The 19539-nt window shown below is 45.8% G+C and overlaps 2 protein-coding genes across 2 annotated transcripts in view; one reads left to right on the top strand and one right to left on the bottom strand.

The window, feature by feature from the left end:
- Positions 1-19539, bottom strand: part of thoc7 (THO complex 7) — a 460501-nt gene that overhangs the window by 323331 nt on the left and 117631 nt on the right. The window lies entirely within an intron of this gene.
- Positions 1-19539, top strand: part of atxn7 (ataxin 7) — a 213977-nt gene that overhangs the window by 170091 nt on the left and 24347 nt on the right. Inside the window, exon 4 of the mRNA XM_072472337.1 lies at positions 14918-15158. Within this exon, the coding sequence (XP_072328438.1) occupies positions 14918-15158 (241 nt within the window). The remainder of the gene's footprint in view (positions 1-14917; positions 15159-19539) is intronic.

Raw genomic sequence — 19539 nt, 5'->3', positions numbered from 1 at the left:
AGCCTGCTGTCCTGAGGGTGAACTAGACTTCTGAAACTTGTCATGACCCTGAACTGAGCTTCTAACTGGCACCCTTTTCATTGAGAAACAGCTGCCAAGTTCCACCTCAAATATTGCCTGCCTCTATCTATCCCTTCTATTGGAAACCCTCATCCATGCTTTTTTTGTGATCTCCAGCTTCAACTATTTCAATTTTCTTGTGGCTGGAGTCTTTACTTTCCATTAGTTTTAGCTCATCCAAACATTCTGTTGTCTGTAAATTTTAGGTCCCACACAGCCATCACCCATGTGCTCACTGACCTGTATTGGCTCTTTATACACCAATGCCTCCAATTTGAAATTCAGATCCTTTTCGTCTAATTCTGCAGATTCTGCTGTATGTGGGGCAGCTGGTGCTAGAAAGGCCAGGCAGGAGGTGTTTTGGAAGTTTATGTGTGCTCTCCAGCGCCTCAACTTTGCCTCTGCGTGTTCCCAGGAAAGTTGTTGGATATATGCAGTGCCTTCCTAAGTAAGCCACCTCCATTTTAGTCAGTCGCAAGCCAGGGACTCCCATGAGTCAGCAGGGATGCTATGGAATCTTGCTAAAGCGTTTCTGCTGTCCACCTGCAAGTCTCCTGCTGTTGCAGAGTTCCAAGGAGAACAGTTTCCCCACCCCTTCACTCCGTCAGTGGCCATTAAATCTGCTGCCATCTAAACCTTAATGCTCTAGATTAGAATTCACACCTTAGAACTCTCCTCTCAATCACTTATTAAAAGCCTTTCATGAAACCACCCTTTTGACCAAGCTTTTAGTTGGCCCTTCTAATGCAGTTGCCTTTGACTTGGCATTGATTTTTAAATCAAATCTGTGACCTTCAGGAACCTCTCTGCCTTTTTTTTATCCATAAAAGTGTTGAGGAACATTTTTCTTCTTTACATCAATGACAGACTGACACATTGTGGAATTTGCTTGAAAGACTAGCTAAACTGAATTAACGTTTTTCATTTACCCAGGTCACTTTAATCTAGTCAGTGACAATACAGTTCCTTTGTGTTATTCTGGGGTTTGGAGAGTTATAGTTTCCATTGCTGGCATCAGTTTTATCTTTTGTTAATTAATAGAAATTGATTGAAGGAAACAAAAGGATGTTGATACTAAAAACAAAGAAATTACTGGAAACACTCATGATCAAGCAGCATCTGTAGAGAGAAGACGACAAGTTAATTGTCTTTGTTTTTCATGTTCAATTTATTTTTAGAAAATGATGCTTGGCAGATTGCTCACATATGTTCAATCTGACTTTTCAAGGATCTGGCATGCTTGCAGGGATTTATTTGATTTCATGGCAGTTTATTTTCTATCTAGCATAGCACTGTAACCAGTGATAATTTCTTCTTTGCTGAAAGAATGAAGGAGACAGTTGGTGTCAGTGGTCTAACAAATCACAAAATATTTGATGGCTGAGAAAAGATAATATCAATAATTTCAAGTTATAAAATGGACCTTTTAATAGTATAATTTTTTAGTACAGACAGTTTTTTCAATAGGGACCTGTGGTGTGATCATGGATCCTTCTGATTCGTACCTACCTTCTAGGACCTTTATATTTTAATCATATTGCTGTTAACAAGTGAAAATTACATAATCCCTAATGTAATGTCTGTTACTTAATGGGCAACTGATGTGAAACATCCACACCAGCTCGATATCAAAGTGGAAGTAAATTGTAAATGGAAATTAATAAAGAGACTCCGCTAATCGGCTTCTGCGCTATAACGTTGGGCCGTAGGCTGTAGTTGGAGTTTCTTGTGTAGTTTTCAATGAAAGGGGTTTGGCAGAATGCCCAGATCTGCTTGGGGTTTGCAGAAGGTTAGTGTAGGCTACTTTACTGTCACTGCATGAAGCTAAAGCGGCCGTGTTCTGTTATCTGTTACTGAGACTAATCTGCAGCTGAATGTTGTTGAAGTTCCTCTTAACAGCCTAAGTAGAGTAAGTGAATCAAAGGAGATCATCTCAAAACGAGGGATTAACTGCTGTGACCAATCTTGCATATAAGCCACTCTGAAATGTTATTCGAGTACTTCTGGCAAAAGCGGACAGAGCAAAGCTTGAACAGAGTGCTGAGGTTTGCACTGATAAATAAACCTCTCGCTCTCAGTGCTGCAAACCATTACCCTTGTAGGATCGAGCAAATGGATGCAATTACTTATAGCAGTGAAATTCTAATGAGTTGGATTTTGGAATTTGGTCTCTTTTTAAGAGCCCTTTTAAGGCAGTGGTAACTGTGGTTTCATGACACAGGAAACACTATGAACACACAGGAAGGTTTGCTTGCAAGCTGTTCACTTCCCTTCTAATGTGAGCTATCCAGTTATTGTGTTATGGTTTTTTTTTCTTTGTTCTTGGGAATTGCCTTGGCAACGTGAATGTGTAAATTTAAACGCATACTGAGAGCCAACGATTTTCAAATTGTGCTCTTATAATTTTCAGCAAGTATTGTATCCATGTGAGTTGCTGAAACAATCCAAGTCCTTACAAAGGCAAGGAGTTTTAAGGCAAGTCTGACCATATTTGTTTTTTTTTCTGCCCCCATCTTCTGACTGCAGTTCTGTAGTTTGAGAGCTGGTGTTAGTGTCATTAATTTTATTTGGTTAATTACAAGTTAAAGTATTGAAATAAATCCCTAGTAGAGAATTTGAAGGCCGTCTGCTTTTAACTTCTACAAAACTTGCTCTGGACACTCATTCCATTCACAACAGAATAATAACAAACATCATCTCAGTTGATGGGCTCTTGCCTCTGAATGGCAAGATTGCACATTCAAGTCCTACTCTAGGACTTCCCATTAGACTGGTGTGCCTGAATGCTGTATTGTCAGGAACACTGGGTGGAAATTTCCAGTATTTTGGCTAAGAATTTTCTCGCCCATTTTGGATGAGAAAATGGGAAAGAATCATGCCTTCCCCATCGGTGGGATTCCATGCACCAGTGACTAGACGCTTCTGATTTGTCTGCTCGGGGATCAGCTGGACATTTCAATCAACGAGACACTGTATTTAAAAGCCTCCCCTGCACTTGTTCATAGTCTAGCCAAGAGGCTGGCAGCGGAGAAGCTGGCGCTAAGGTTCCCTGCGGGAGCTCTGACCGGGTTGCTGGATTCGATGGAGGAGAGACATGATGTGCTGTCCCCTCAAACAGACCGGAGACCATGCAGTAAAGTTACAAACCGCTCAAGGGAGGCAGTGGCAACACTGGTTAGTGCCAGCAGCCTGTACAGGATAAAGATGAATGACCTTCTCTGTGCAGCCAGGGTAAGTAACTCCTCTCATTTGTCTTTGCTTACCCACTCGTGCACCTATCACATCCACTGTGAGCTCAATCTCTGCCACCTCATGAGGTCTTGCCCTCCCCCACACGTCCTCATCTCCCCTGCACCACCTCTTCTTCTCAATCCCAGCTCCCACTCACCAACCATACATGCCATCCATCCTTGTCATCTGACCCAACACGCAGCCTGTTTACATTCTCCCCACCTTCTCCTTGCAGGACAAGCTGGCTCACACTAAAAAGAAGAGAGCACAGACGTACAGTGGAATTCCTGACCTGAAAATTCTCACTGTGCTTGAGGCGAGAGCCCAAAATGTATCCGGGGAGGACCATGACCATGACCATTCCTGTGCTGAGGGTGATGTGACCACAAAAGACAAAAGTAAGGACCATCAGCATGTTTGTCCGGCTGACTAGCCTCGTATGCGAGTTATGTCTCTCCTATCCTTATACCGCTACCATGACTGTCATCTCCCTTTCCTTGCAGGTAAATCAGTCGAGCAGCCTGACTCATCCTGCTGTAGACACTGGAGACCACAGAGAAGAGCAACTCCGAAGAATTTCTGAAATCCTGCATGAAGCAGGGTCGTAGCTGTCACCAACACCCTCCACCAGCGCAGAGACTCACAGCTCTCATTAGTGGGTCACTCACTAGTGAGCATCTCATTTCTGATGACCCACAGCAGGCGGAGGCAGGGGCACCCGAGTGATCTGACACTTTGAGGACTGCTGGAGGCCAAGACACTGCTGAGTCCTAGTCAAATGATGTGCCCCTGGACTTGGTCGTCCCTCAGCTGCTGGACTACAAAGGCAGAGTCGCAAACGTCAGGGAGGTAAGTCAGCTGCAGTTCTCGGATTGCAAGGCCGACTGGAGGAGTCCCATCGCCTTCTATCTGAGGAGATAGTGCTGGCACCCCGAGGCAATCAAGCCAATATGGAGGGTGATATCTGAAACAGAGATCTTGATGCAGGATACACACTTCATGGTGGGGGATGTCCTCCGTGGTTTCAGATAAAGAACGCCACGAATCAGGCCAGCGCCACAGGATGGCAGAGCTTCTGGACCTCAATCCAGCTGCCCCTCTATCCCATGAAGGACTCTGTGGGGAGCGAGAGCAAGAGATGCCACGCTCACATTTGATTGCTGCAGGCCCTGCCATCTATCACGTAAAGGCTGGATGCTCATTAATGGCACCGCTTCCACCTGTCTGTGAGGATGTCATCTAATTGGTCAGCCTCCCCTCACATTGACAGGGCAATATCAGGGCTATGGTCACGCTGCCACCCCAGAATAAGGAAGGACCACCTCCCACGATGCGACCTCTGTCTGTTCGTCATTGACGTGAGAAGCTGAAGGGGCTTCCTGTTGGCCTTCCTGTGCCTCCTGTAGGTGTTTCCCCTTGGTGGCATCCTCATCAGCAGAGATGTGCCTCTCTTCCATCTCCTTCTCTGTCAACTCGGGGCGGTACTGGAGGGCTCCACCTGGCTGGCCCGGGCACCAGAACTGCATTTTCAGGATGCTGATCACCTGCTCTACCAATGCACCTCATTGTAATGGGTCTCTGACCTTCACAAATGTGTCTGTAGGGTGGTAACCCTTGCCCACGAGGAGCCAACCCTATAGCCGCTCAGCTCCATAAAATACCTCCAGTGTCTGAGAGTGGCCAGGGATGTAGCTGTCATGGACACTCCCTGGAAACCTGGCACCCACCTGCTCTGCTTGCTTGGCATCGTCGCAGATGATCTAGACATTCAGGAAGTGGAAGATCTTTCAGTTTATGATGGGGATACCTTGACGCCATGGGGCAGAGAGAGCCATGTACATGCAGTCTATGGTTCCCTGGACTTGTGGGAAGCCAGCTATGTGGGTGAACCCTACGGCTCTGCCGGATGACGTACCTGGAGATGAGAGTGAAAACCACTGCAGGAGACTATTCCTGGTCCCAGTCAAAATTAATATATTCAACCTTGCAAAGAGCGCATTGGTGATCTCCCTGATGCATTTTTGTGTGCAGAGGCCTGGGAGATGCCACAAAGGAGCCACTAGCATAGAAATTTAGAGCGACTGTGACTTTCAGAGCAACAGGCAGTGGATGGCCTCATAGTCCATAAGGTACCAACCCATGCAGAACATGCAAAAGTGAGCGACAGTGTCCCTGGCCATCCAGAGTCGCTTCCTGCACTGATTTTCACTCATCTCCAGGTACGTCATCTGCTGGGTAAACTCTGACCTGTTATGCCGCCTCCGAGTGACCACACTCTGTGGTGCAGCTTGTGGTAGCTGAGCAGGCCCTGTCACCCTTTCATCCTTGGGGATCTGCTCCTGCCTCTGCGCCTTGCCACACTCAGCTTGACAGATGGGCATCTCCCTCAGGTACCCTCTTTAGTCCTTGGTCTCCTTGAGAGCCGATGGGTTAACTGCAAGGCCCGGTACGCAGACCTTTGGAGGGGTGAGGGACGGCGGGGGGGGGGGGTGGCCTGCGAGGACGCTGCTGCAACAACACGTGTTGGAGCTGGTGTGCTCAGAAAACTTGGGTCCTTGCCTTCAAACCTTTGATTCACAGAATGGGAAGCTCGTGGTGAGAAGGGCTAACTCGTGTGCATTAATCAGTGCACCAGTATACATCACATCGAAGTAACTGGGCACAATTGGATCATCCATCAAGGCTAAAGAATGTTATTATGCAAGTGGTTTGGGCACGTGAGAATGCAGTCCTATCAATATTGCTCCATATTAAACTTAAGGTCAGCTAATATCCCTGGCAGGCCGTGCCCACCAATGCTGTGCCTCCCACCTTGTATTGTGAACTTGCCCCCTGTGCTGTCCTGGTGCCCCCAGTTCCAACAATCCCCTCCTCTCTCTCTCTCTCCCCCCCCCCCCCCAAATAAGATTGGGAGAATTTCTCAGGCCCCCAATCAACACCACCCAGACCCACACTCCTATTTTGCACTCACGACGAACACGGCCGTAAAATCGAAGCCACTGTCTTTCTGCCTTTCAACCAAGACATGTTAACAGCCGGTTGGGGTTACAGGTTCTATGGGAGTGTTCAAAGTGGAGCGTTGAGTTATGCCATTATTCTGCCCAGTGTTCACCTTTCAGACAGCGTCATTTATCTTACTGAAGTTGGTTAATTTTGCGGTGTGCGATCTTGAGTAAAACGTGCGTGGAAGTTTTGTGCTACCATAGTACTAATACAATTGTAAAACGAGGGCTTTAAGTCTGCTAAAGTAGTCCAAAGCAAGACAAATGTTTGCTGTCAAAAAGGGTGTCCAGAGTCCAAAAATCACATCAAGAACTGAAGTTAAACAATTTGTTAGTCAGAAGTGAGTCCATTCTTCTTTTCTCATTAAAGCCAACACTAAAACAAAACTTGAATCCAGAAATAAAAACAAAAAATGGTGCATAAACTCAAGCAAGTCTGGCAGCATCTGTGGGACATTCAACCCCTCAAAAGAAAACATTCACTGGGGAAAAGATCCATGCAGCCAGAGGCTGTCTGAGAATCCAAATCCCTGCTCTGGCAGCATTCCACAATGAGGAAGTAAATTGTCACATCAAGCACTGTTCTGAAACCTGGAATTGGTTTCAGTTACAGCCATAATATTTTATGCTCTTTGTTGTCTTTCAGTTGTCCTTTAGGAAAGTTTTTTAAAAATATATATTTTATTGACATTTTTCAAACAGAGATTTTCCGTTTTTACAACATAATAAAGAAATATGCATTAAACGTTATTTAAATAATATATTAAACTAACAACAAATGAAAAAAGAGATAAACAAAAAGCAAATATCAACAACTGGCAAAAAACAAAAACACAGAATAATACCCCCCCCTCCCCCCTGGGCTGCTGCTGCTGTCCTTTCTGTTTTTCCATTATCGTTCCGCGAGATAGTGAAGGAACGGTTGCCACCGCCTGGTGAACCCCTGAGACGATCCTCTTAACGCATATTTTATTCGCTCCAGTCTTATGAACCCTGTCATGTCGTTTATCCAGGCCTCCAAGCCCGGGGGCTTCGCTTCTTTCCACATGAGTTCGAATCCTTCGCGGGCTACTAGGGACGCAAAGGCCAGAACGTCGGCCTCTTTTGTCTCCTGCACTCCCGGTTCTTCTGCAACCCCAAATATAGCTAACCTCCAGCTTGTTTGACCTGGACCCCCACCATCTTTGAGACCACTCTTGCCACACCCTCCCAGAACTCGTGCAGTGCCGGACACGACCAGAACATGTGGGTGTGGTTCGCCGAGCTTCCCGAGCACCTCCCACGCCTATCGTCCACCCCAAAAAACCTGCTCCTTCTTGCTCCTGTCATATGCGCCCTGTGTAGAACCTTAAATTGAATCAGGCTAAGCCTGGCACATGAATCGCCTGCCGGCCAGGTAATGCCTCCAATGTCGCACAGCTTTCACAATGGCCTGGGCTTCCTTTTCGACGGAGGAGTGTTGAATTTCAGAGCCCTGGAGGGTACAGGAGAAGAGAGCCACGGGCCACTCGCCTGGTTGGGGGTAGCGGCCAGAGCAAAGTCAGACGCATCGCTCTCCACTTGGAACGGGTGGACTCGTCTACTGCATGCATCGTGGCTTTGGCAATATCTGTTTTGATGCAGTTGAAGGCCAGGCGGGCCTCAGCCGTCAGGGGAAAAACGGTGGATTTAATGAGTGGGCGCATAATCGGGGACCCACTGGGCACAATAGGAAAAGAACCCCAGGCATCTCTTCAGGGCCTTGGGATAGTGGGGGAGTGGAAGTTCCAGGAGGGGGCGCATGCAGTCGGGATCGGGCCCTAAGACTCAGTTTTCCACAACTTAGCCAAGGATGTCTAGGCGGGTTGTGCGGAGAATGCATTTCTCCATATTGTATGTTATGTTAAGGAGCTTGGCGGTGTGGAGGAAATGTTGGAGGTTAGAGTCATGGCCCTGCTGGTCATGGCCGCAGATGGTGACATTATCCAGATACGGGAACGTGGCCCACAGCCCGTACTGGTCAACCATTCGGTCCATCTCCCGTTGGAAGACCAAGACTCCATTGGTGACGCCGAAGGAGACCCTGAGGAAGTGGTAGAGATGGCAATCTGCCTCGAAGGCAGTGTATTGGCGGTTCTCCGGGCGGATAGGGAGCTGGTGGTACGCAGACTTCAAGTTAATAGTGGAGAAGACGCGGTACTGCGCAATCTGATTGACCATATCAGATATGCGGGGGAGTGGGTACACATCGAGCTGTGTGTACTGGTTGATGGTCTGACTGTAGTCGATGACCATCTGGTGCTTCGCCCCAGTTTCGACGGCCACCACTTGGGCTCTCCAGGGGCTAGTACTGGCCTCTATGATCCCTTCCCGCAGGAGTCGCTGGTCCTCCGACCTGATAAAGGCCTTGTCCCGAGCACTGTATCGTCTGCTCCTCGTGGCGACGGGCTTACAGTCCGGGGTGAGGTTAGCAAAGATTGAGGGTGGGGCGACCTTCAGGGTCGAGAGGCTACAGACGGTGAGAGGGGGCAGGGGTCCATCAAACTCCAAGGTAAGACTTTTGAGGTGGCATTGGAAATCTAGACCTAGTAGTAGGGCAGCGCAGAGTTGGGGGAGGACGTAGAGCTTGAAATTTCTGTACTCGACAACCCGTACTGGGGTTGCGACACAGTATCCATGGATTTCCACGGAATGTGATTTGGAAGCCAGGGAGATTTTCTGGGTCGCGGGTAAAATTGGGAGGGAGCAGCGCCGTACCATATCCGGGTGAATGAAACTCTCCGTGCTCCCGGAGTCGAAGAGGCAGGTCGTCTCGTGGCCGTTGATCCGGACGGCCATCATGGATTTAGTGAGGTGATGAGGTCGAGATTGGTCGAGGGTGATGGAGGCGAGCTTCGGAAGGTGGGTGGGCTGATGGAGGGTAGCGGAGGCCAGCGTACGATCTGGCGAGCAGGGGTCCCGGGAGGCGGCGGGGTGATTCCAAGATGGCGGCCCCAACGGGCCGCACGTGGCGGGTGGCGTTGAAGGTGACGGCCCCCACTGGTCGCACGTGGCAGGTGGCGTCGAAGATGGCGGCCCGCACGGGTCGTACGTGGCGGGAGGCGTCAAAGATGGCGGCACCCACGGATCCCACATGGCGGATGACGTGGAAGATGGGGGCGGTCCCCGTGGGCTACACGCAGCGCTGCTGGGTTTGGAAACAGGTCGGGCCTGGCAGACTTTAGAGAAGTGGCCCTTCTTTCCGCACCCGTTGCAGATTGCGCTCCTCGCTGGGCAGCATTGTCTGGGGTGCTTACCCTGGCCACGGAAGTAACATTTCGGGCCTCCGGAGTTGGGTCGCTGCGTGGCACAGGCTTGCCACGGGGTCTGGGTGGCGGCGCCCACGAAATCCACGAGGGTGCTGCTTGGTCGGAAATGTAGACATCCATGCTATGGAAGGCCACTTCCAACGAGTCCAAGAGTTGTACTGTATCTTGGAGGTCGCGTGTACCCCCTCCTAGTTGGCGCTGGCGGATGTAATTAGATTTTATGCCTGCGACATAGGCGTCCCGGATCAGCAATTCGGTGTGCCTTACAACTGCAGTTCCGGCCGAGTACCCGCAAGGCGCGCAGAAATTCAGCTTGTGATTCTCCGGGGCGCTGTCGCCTCGTGGCTTCCTTAACATACTGCCCCTTCAACAGCGTTATCGCATCCTCGAACGAGGTAGCGTCTCTGATAAGAAGGAAAACTTGCGGGCTCACCCGGGAGTTGAGGACTCTCAGCTTGTGGGTCACAGCGGCTGCGGAGGAATCAATGTAAGATTTGAAGCAGCTTAGCCAGTGTTTTAACGTGGCAGTGGCGTCAGCTGCATGGGTGTCAAGCTCCAGGCGATCAGGCTTGAGTGGAGGATCCATCTTAAAATTTTAGTGAATTAAATTGATGTACCATCAATGATGACAGACGAGAGTCGGAAGAGTAAACTGTGGCTTTAATCAGCTAAAAGATACCTGCTGGCAGCCGGTTCCAGAATGAGGGCAGGGCTGGAGGTTAGCTACCTTTATACTTGAGCCCGAGGGACGGAGCCAGCAGGAACAAACCCAGACATGTAAGAACAGTAAGTACCATAAGTAAGAACAGTAAGTACAATATAATACAGTGGTTCACCACTCCTGCACTGCTGGAACCTATCTAATTGACCCACAATGTAAACCATGCTCATCATTGCGATTTCACTGTTTGTGAGTGTTCGCAGTAATGACGCCTGTATATGGCTGGTCCTGTTCAGTTTCTGGTCAGTGGTAACCCCCAGGATGTTGATGGGCTGGGATTCAGCAATGGTAATGCCATTAGGGGCGATGGCTAGATTCGGTCATTGGAGGTGGTTGTTGCATGGCACTTCCTAGCACAAATGCTACTTGCCACTTTTCAGTCTCTAAGGAGGATTCTAATTGAGTTCCTTTGGGAGATGTATGGAGTTGCAAATGGATTAAGACAAGAATTTGACAAATAGAATGTGAAGTGGGAAGTTATGCACTTTTGTAGAGAAACAATCATTATAAATGCTGATATACAAGAGATTCTGGTACAGAGGAACTTGGGTGTCATTGTACACACATCACAAAATTAACATGCAGGTACAGGAAGCAAGTAGGAAAGAAAATGGCATGTTGCACTCTAATTCCTTTGTGATAAAGGCCAAGTAGAAGGTCTTACTGCAGATGTTTAGGGCCTTGCTTAGAGAGTACTGTGCAGTCTTGGTCCTCTTGCCCAAGGAAAGATATGCTGAGAGAGGGAGTGCAATGTAAATTTACTGGAGTGATTACTGGAATAAGGGATTGTTCTGTGAGGTGTGATTGTGTAGACAAGGCTGATATTCCCTAGAGTTTAGAAGTATGAGTTAATTTCATTGAAACATAAAATACTTGATTGAGGGTATCTTTCCCCTGGATTGGGAGTCTAGAACTTGAGGGTCATAGATTCTATGTAAGGGATCAATCACCTGGGACTTGAGGTGAGGAGAAATCTCTTCACTCAAAGGATTCTGAATCTTTTGGAATTCTCTACTGCAGAGAGCTAAGAATGCTCAGCTGTTGAGTATATTCACAATATAGATTTTTGGATACTAGGGAATTGAGGAATATGGAGAGTGCAGGAAGCTGGAGTTGAGATGGGAAATCAGCCAATGATGGAGAAGGCTCAGAAGGGCATATGACCTAACTGCAGGAAACTACAAAAGGTCGTGAATGTAGCTCAATCCATCACGCAAACCAGCCTCCCATCCATTGACTCTGTCTATAATTCCCGCTGCCTCGAAAAGGCAGCCAGCATAATTAAGGACCCCAAGCACCCCAGACATACTCTCTTCCACCTTCTTCCATCAGGAAAAAGATACCAAAGTTTGAGATCACGTACCAACCGACTCAAGAACAGCTTCTTCCCTATTGCCACCAGACTTTTAAATGGACCTACCTCGTATTAAGTTGATCTTTTCTCTACGCCTTGCGCGAACTGTAACATTATATTCTGCAGTCTCTCCTTCCTTTCCTATGTACGGTACACATTGTTTGTTCAGCATGCAAGAAACAATACTTTTCACTGTATACTAATACATTGACAATAATAAATCAAATCAAAATCAATCCTTCTAGTTTTTATGTCAGTTTTTAAAAAATTATGCCAGATGCAATAATTAAGATGTATTTAATGTGGGCCTGCTCAATGAAGTAATTACTTGTATATGACAAAACTATGAAAAAATTTGGAGAATACCAGAAATAAATTTGGGGGACAGAAGATCCTAATGACTTGTAGACTGGGACAAATCATTGAATATAGTAACAGTATTCCTTCTCATACATTGTGGCATATTTTTTACCTTCCAAAATGGTATTTATAATCCTTGGTCTATTAGTTCCAGAAAATGTTGTATTTTCATTGCTAACTGTTAAAAATTACAACAGTTATAATTTAAAAAATATCTCACCAAAAGTTCTCCTGATGGTTCAAGCTTCTGCACATAATTAAACCATGTAGGCCAGGTATTTGGGGTTTGATCTTCAGTCATAGTCATAGTCAGTAGATTGAGAGAGATTTGGGGGCCACCTAGGTTAAGGGAGAGATGGCTCCTCATATCTATTGGACAGTTCCTGTTGAAAGTCTACATATTGATACCAGCTGAGAAATTAGAGCTTGACTGAGTTAAATAACCAGCTGGCATTTATTAAAGGATGAATAATAATCATACACTGACCAACGCAATGGAAAGAAATGGTTAACATTTGATGCTTTGAGGAGACGCGATGGTACAGAAAATTGTGTTAACCTTGAATAGAGCCATTTTATTACTGTAATGGTGCAATACTAAAATTTACAATTGATGCCTTTCATTTTTTTCCAGAGTGGTCACTATTGCCATTTTATCTTTTACCTCACTGATATGGAATCCTTACATTAAACCCTATCTATTCCTTTATGCTTCCGCCAATCTCTGCTCCATTCTGGAACTGGGACCCATGTCTGAAATTCTGTCTCTGACTGGCTGAAAAGCAAGCTGAAAACAGATCCCAGAGGATCAATCAAGAAACTGAACTTGGAAATTTGACCTGCTTGTGTTCGAACAGCTGAGTGAAAGGCTGGCATTTTAAAATATACTGTCAGCAATCTTTGAGGGAAGAGAGGTTGTGGTAGCAGACAAGGCAGCTATGCCATGAGTGATTATCATGCCTGCCTTGGCTTGAGGGTTACCAGCCTTTAAATACGATGTTCCACAAAGTATGAACTGAATAAAAGGAATTGGGTTTTGCCTGGGATATTTGGTCACTTGAAGCTACACCAGCAAAACTATATGTCAAGATTACAGTTCATAATGTACTATCTAAATAATTGCACTTCAGAGCAACTCATGGTTTAAAACTAAGATATGATAATGCGGTATGTAAATGCAAGCTTTCTTTTAAATTTAAGAGCCATTAGTTCCAGGTGACTATAATACAATAGTTCCATGCTGCTATAATACAATGGCAAGTTATAGAGAATGTTTCAATATGTGCTTGTCATTCCTCAGAGTTCCTGAATTTGGCCATGCTATCAGAGCAGCCCTGAGCAGAGGTGAGGTATTTCCTCTTAAAAAGGGGAGTTAGTGGATTAGTTGCTTCTCACTTAATTGGTGAAGAGTGACCGTAGCAAAAGTGTGTTTGAGATCGCTTTTTTGCCTTTGATGTAGGAAAGCTGCAGTTGGGAGATGAAAAGGGGAAAGAAATTGGGTGCTGTATAGTTCTGCGTGCCTCTCATTCTGTTTTCAAAATCAAAACCTGAGGAAATGTAAAGGATACCTGAACATTTAAGTTTTCACGGTAGTGAGCATTGAAATAATTCACCATTCCCACTTCTAGAGCAGATATTTACTGCCTGTCCTCGCCTGACGTGGTCTCTGAAATTGTACTGTGAGGGCAGTTATCAACATTACAGCTCATTGCCCAACGATTGTTACTCCTAAAAGATCACCTGGAGCAGAAATATCATTGGCCAGATATTCAGTAATTTATGATGCTTCAGCACTTGAATTCATACTGCTTTTAATATAAACCGGTCAAAGTCTTATGTTACAAATTACTTCAAGAACCTGTGTTTTTAATGCCAAGTATGCCTGGTGGAATGAAAACTTCAGATTTTTTTTTGTGGCGCAGATTCCACGGTAATAAGCTAAGCATATGTGATTGTTAATTTGCATTTCAAAATTTTCTGCTTGCTGGACCTTTTCTAATGGCTGGTGAAGGTCCATGCCATGAGTGATTGGAAACTTGCCTTGCATGCGTGGAACTGAACAATGGAACTGGCACTTGCCATCTTTGGAGTCTCTGATACAAGTCACCTTTTGGTGTTTCCGACTCTGCCACAGACCATTTAAAAAAAATTATTTTAGAGTACCCAATTTTGTTTCCAATTAAGGGGCAATTTGGAGTAGTCAATCCACCTACCCTGCACATCTTTGGGGTGCGGGGGTGAAACCCACGCAGACATAGGGAGAAAGTGCAAACTCCACACGGACAGTGATCCGGGGCTGGGATTGAACCCAGGTCCTCGGCACTGTGAGGCAGCAGTGTTAACCACTGTGCCATCATGCTGCCCTCTGCCACAGACATTTGGATCATCTTCAAAAAAAAATCTCTAAGTAAAAGCATCTCTCTTGAAATGGTCTGGCCAATTTCAAACCCGATAGAGTCAGTATTTGAGGTCTCTCAATAACTTCAAGAAATTACTACTGTTTCACAAATTTTATAGAATCAATTTAACATTTTGTATTAGTATGTGAAGAAAGTGGAATTAAATCTTAAAGTAGATTTTGTAATTGAATAAGTTGAAAATGAAAATCTTGCATCTAACAAATACATTATATACAAAAATGAGCATTCCTAAAAGAATGATGCCGCACTAGTAACTATTAACTTGACTTGGGTATAATTTACTATTACTGACTAACTATGTTCTGCTTCTGACACCTTGCAATTTGATACGGAAAGCATTAAAATTCTTCCAGCTTTATATTGTAGTTGTTCAAACCTCTCGGCTAATTTTAGGATTAATATTTCATCATGACAATAGAAAAATCAAATTGTTGCTCCATTGTTGGCTAGACGTTAAACCGTTTTTTTTTTTCTGCATACAGAAAGAAGACACGGTACATCAAGTAAACCACCTGTGACTCCTCCATCTTCTACGTACTCTTATTCTTCCACATTCTCGAAAAACAGAAGCGGTAGTGATTGTGGGAACAGTCGCTCTTCTGGTGGAAACTGTGCTTCATCCAGCTCAAAGATACAAAAATCCCCCAAAGAAAAGCTTCATATCAGTGGTATGAGCAGACCACTTTACCTGGGTCACCATGGCAAGATACACCATGATAAAAAGTTAGTGCATGCTTTTATTTTTGTTTCCTGTGTTTTGATTTGACAACATTTCTGCGTAGTTTTTCCCCAACAGAGTGATTTTTAGCACCACCATCCCCCACCAAAAGCAAAAATAGTGTGCAAGCATTTGGATATATTTTGGTGTCCCCCCCCCCCCCCCCCCAAATCAGTTGCGTTGATCAAACAACCAAGTTAAAATTTTCACACTTCAATCTCAATCTATGTGTCAAACAATTAACATCTTAATTTGAGAAATATTTCTTTCTGAAAGCTTGGATGATATGAAGTTTTAGGAACATTTTAGATAAAGTGGAAATCTAAAAATACAAAATGCTAGAAATATGAAGGATTACATCCCAAATATTATGTCTTTACTGTTTACCATGACCTATTGTGTATTTGCAACATTTTCTCTTCCTGTAAATTTCAGCTGATAAACTGTTGAATTTGGTAGGACAAGCATTTCGGAACATTGCTGGAAATGTTTTCTCAGAGATAATAGAGATTGCAAGATCTTTATAAATGTGTTCTTTACACAATATATCATTTTTCATGCCCCATAAGCTGGGATTCAGAGTTAACTTTATTCTGCTTCCCAATAATAAAAAGCCAAGGAATGTTACTGACATTAGAGCTTTCCAAGCACTGTCTTGAGGAGCTGCAGTTTTAAATCAATCATTTTGAGGCAGGGAAATCCCTACTCCTTATGTATTTATGAGTGGCCCTGAGATCGTTAGACAATTGTGTTGGGATGGGAGATGGAAGAGAGAACAGAAAAGAAAGGGAGACTTCAAAATGGAACAGAATGAAAATAAATGCTTCACCTTTGTAGACTTCTTTCCACACCAACCCCCTTCGGCCTTTCTTTTCTCCTTTTAACGAGCACTGCAGTTTCCCACCCCAGCAGTGCCTCTATACTCTCAGCTGGAGCCTGTGTGTTAGTGACTGGGGTGCTTTCCACCTTACCACCGTTTCATACACAACCACACAAACTAATCAACAGCATCATATCTATTATTGTGTGATAGTGTATTCATTGTGATTATGACTCTTGGTAAGAAGATTTGAGTACCTAATTGATCTTCTCATCTGTCCCTTTTGGGTTTTATAGCCATTTATGCATGGTTCGTATTCTACAGGGATTCCCAGTAATGATTTAGTATTAATTTCCCCAAGTTCTCTTCCATTTTCATCTTCTACTCTGGACCCACAGCAACACACTGTCTCCCATATAGAGTGGAGCAAAAAATCAGATGGGGGAATCTTCACCAGGTTAGCAGCGTTGGTCGCCTGTTTGTTGGCTGCCTGAAGGTTGGCAAAGGATCCATTGCCCAAGGTATTACTGGAGGTAGAAAGGGTGGCACGGGGTTCAAAGGAGATGTGGATTTGTACACTCATATCCAAGATAAAATTATTGTCTCAATATTTGTTTTGAGTAGATTTTTTAAAAAAAAAAGTAAAAGTTGTCAGGCCAAGCTGTTTCCTGGCTGGGACAACATGTCCTTTAGTCGCTGAACATTTATGGAGTGGTGACTTTGTTTACAAGTATTTTTAAGTACTTTTAAGACGTTTTTGTAAGGTGAGTTCCAGCTTAGAATCTATATAATTTTTTTTTTTTTTTTAAAATAATATTTTATTGAAAATTTTTGGTCAACCAACACAGTACATTGTGCATCCTTTACACAACATTGTAACAGTACAGATAATAATGACCTTTTTTAAATTTAAACAAAAACAACAACAAATAAATAAATATTAAATAACAAAAAAATAAAAACTAGCCCTAATTGGCAACTGCCTTGTCTCAGGCCACACCCCCCCCCCCCCCCCCCCCCCCCCCAAGTCCTGGGCCGCTGCTGCTGCCTTCTTTGTTCTCCCCTATCTATCTTTCCGCAAGATATTCGACGAACGGTTGCCACCGCCTAGTAAACCCTTGAGCCGACCCCCTTAGGACGAACTTAATCCGCTCTAACTTTATGAACCCCGCCATATCATTTATCCAGGTCTCCACCCCCGGGGGCTTGGCTTCTTTCCACATTAGCAATATTCTGCGCCGGGCTACTAGGGACGCAAAGGCCAAAACATCGGCCTCTTTCGCCTCCTGCACTCCCGGCTCTTGTGCAACCCCAAATATAGCCAACCCCCAGCTTGGTTCGACCTGGACTCCTACTACTTTCGAAAGCACCTTTGTCACCCCCATCCAAAACCCCTGTAGTGCCGGGCATGACCAAAACATATGGGTATGATTCGCTGGGCTTCTCGAGCACCTCGCACACCTATCCTCCACCCCAAAAAATTTACTGAGCCGTGTTCCAGTCATATGTGCCCTGTGTAATACCTTAAACTGAATCAGGCTTAGCCTGGCGCACGAGGACGACGAGTTTACCCTGTTTAGGGCATCTGCCCACATCCCCTCCTCAATCTCCTCCCCTAGCTCTTCTTCCCATTTCCCTTTTAGTTCGTCCATCATAGTCTCCCCTTCGTCTCTCATTTCCCTATATATATCCGACACCTTACCGTCCCCCACCCATTTCTTTGAGATGACTCTGTCCTGCACCTCTTGTGTCGGGAGCTGCAGGAATTCCCTCACCTGCTGCCTCGCAAAAGCCCTCAATTGCATGTACCTGAATGCATTCCCTTGGGGCAACCCATATTTCTCGGTCAGCGCTCCCAGACTCGCAAACTTCCCATCCACAAATAGATCTTTCAATTGCGTTATACCTGCTCTTTGCCACATTCCATATCCCCCATCCATTCCCCCCCGGGGCAAACCTATGGTTGTTTCTTATCGGGGACCCCCCCAGTGCTCCGGTCTTTCCCCTATGTCGTCTCCACTGTCCCCAAATCTTCAGTGTAGCTACCACCACCGGACTCGTGGTATAGTTCCTTGGTGAGAACGGCAATGGGGCTGTCACCATAGCCTGCAGGCTGGTCCCCCTACAGGACGCCCTCTCTAATCTCTTCCACGCCGCTCCTTCCTCCTCTCCCATCCACTTACTCACCATTGAAATATTAGCGGCCCAATAATACTCACTTAGGCTCGGTAGTGCCAGCCCCCCCCCTATCCCTACTACGCTGTAAGAATCCCTTCCTCACTCTCGGAGTCTTCCCGGCCCAAACAAAACCCATGATACTCTTTTCTATCCTTTTGAAAAAAGCCTTCGTGATCACCACCGGGAGACACTGAAACACAAAAAGGAATCTCGGGAGGACCACCATCTTAACCGCCTGCACCCTCCCTGCCATTGACAATGCTACCATATCCCATCTCTTGAAATCTTCCTCCATCTGTTCCACCAACCGCGTCAAATTTAGCCTGTGCAATGTGCCCCAATTCTTAGCTATCTGGATCCCCAGGTAACGAAAGTCTCTTGTTACCTTCCTCAACGGTAGGTCTTCTATTTCTCTACTCTGCTCCCCTGGATGCACCACAAACAGCTCACTCTTTCCCATGTTCAATTTATACCCTGAAAAATCCCCAAACTCCCCAAGTATCCGCATTATTTCTGGCATCCCCTCCGCTGGATCCGCCACATATAGTAGCAGATCATCCGCATATAAAGATACCCGGTGTTCTTCTCCTCCCCTAAGTATTCCCCTCCATCCCTTGGAACCTCTCAGCGCTATCGCCAGGGGCTCAATCGCCAGTGCAAACAGTAATGGGGACAGAGGACATCCCTGCCTTGTCCCTCTATGGAGCCGAAAATATGCCGATCCCCGTCCATTTGTGACCACACTCGCCACTGGGGCCCTATACAACAGCTGCACCCATCTAACATACCCCTCTCCGAACCCAAATCTCCTCAACACCTCCCACAGATAATCCCACTCCACTCTATCAAATGCTTTCTCGGCATCCATCGCCACTACTATCTCCGTTTCACCCTCTGGTGGGGCCATCATCATTACCCCTAACAACCTCCGTATGTTCGTGTTCAGCTGTCTCCCCTTCACAAACCCAGTTTGGTCCTCATGAACCACCCCCGGGACACATTCCTCTATTCTCATTGCCATTACCTTGGCCAAGACCTTGGCATCTACATTGAGGAGGGAGATTGGTCTGTAGGACCCGCATTGTAGCGGATCCTTTTCCTTCTTTAAAAGAAGCGATATCGTTGCTTCTGACATAGTCGGGGGCAGTTGTCCCCTTTCCTTTGCCTCGTTGAAGGTCCTCGTCAGTAGCGGGGCGAGCAAGTCCAAATATTTTCTGTAAAATTCAACTGGGAATCCGTCCGGTCCCGGGGCCTTTCCCGTCTGCATGTTCCTAATTCCTTTCACCACTTCTTCTACCGTGATCTGTGCTCCCAATCCCATCCTTTCCTGCTCTTCCACCTTGGGAATTTCCAGCCGATCCAAAAACTCCATCATTCTCTCCCTCCCA

The sequence above is a fragment of the Scyliorhinus torazame genome, chromosome 13 (assembly GCF_047496885.1).
Source record: "Scyliorhinus torazame isolate Kashiwa2021f chromosome 13, sScyTor2.1, whole genome shotgun sequence".
NCBI classification, from domain to species: Eukaryota; Metazoa; Chordata; class Chondrichthyes; order Carcharhiniformes; family Scyliorhinidae; genus Scyliorhinus; species Scyliorhinus torazame.
This window is presented reverse-complemented; position numbering and strand designations above follow the sequence as displayed.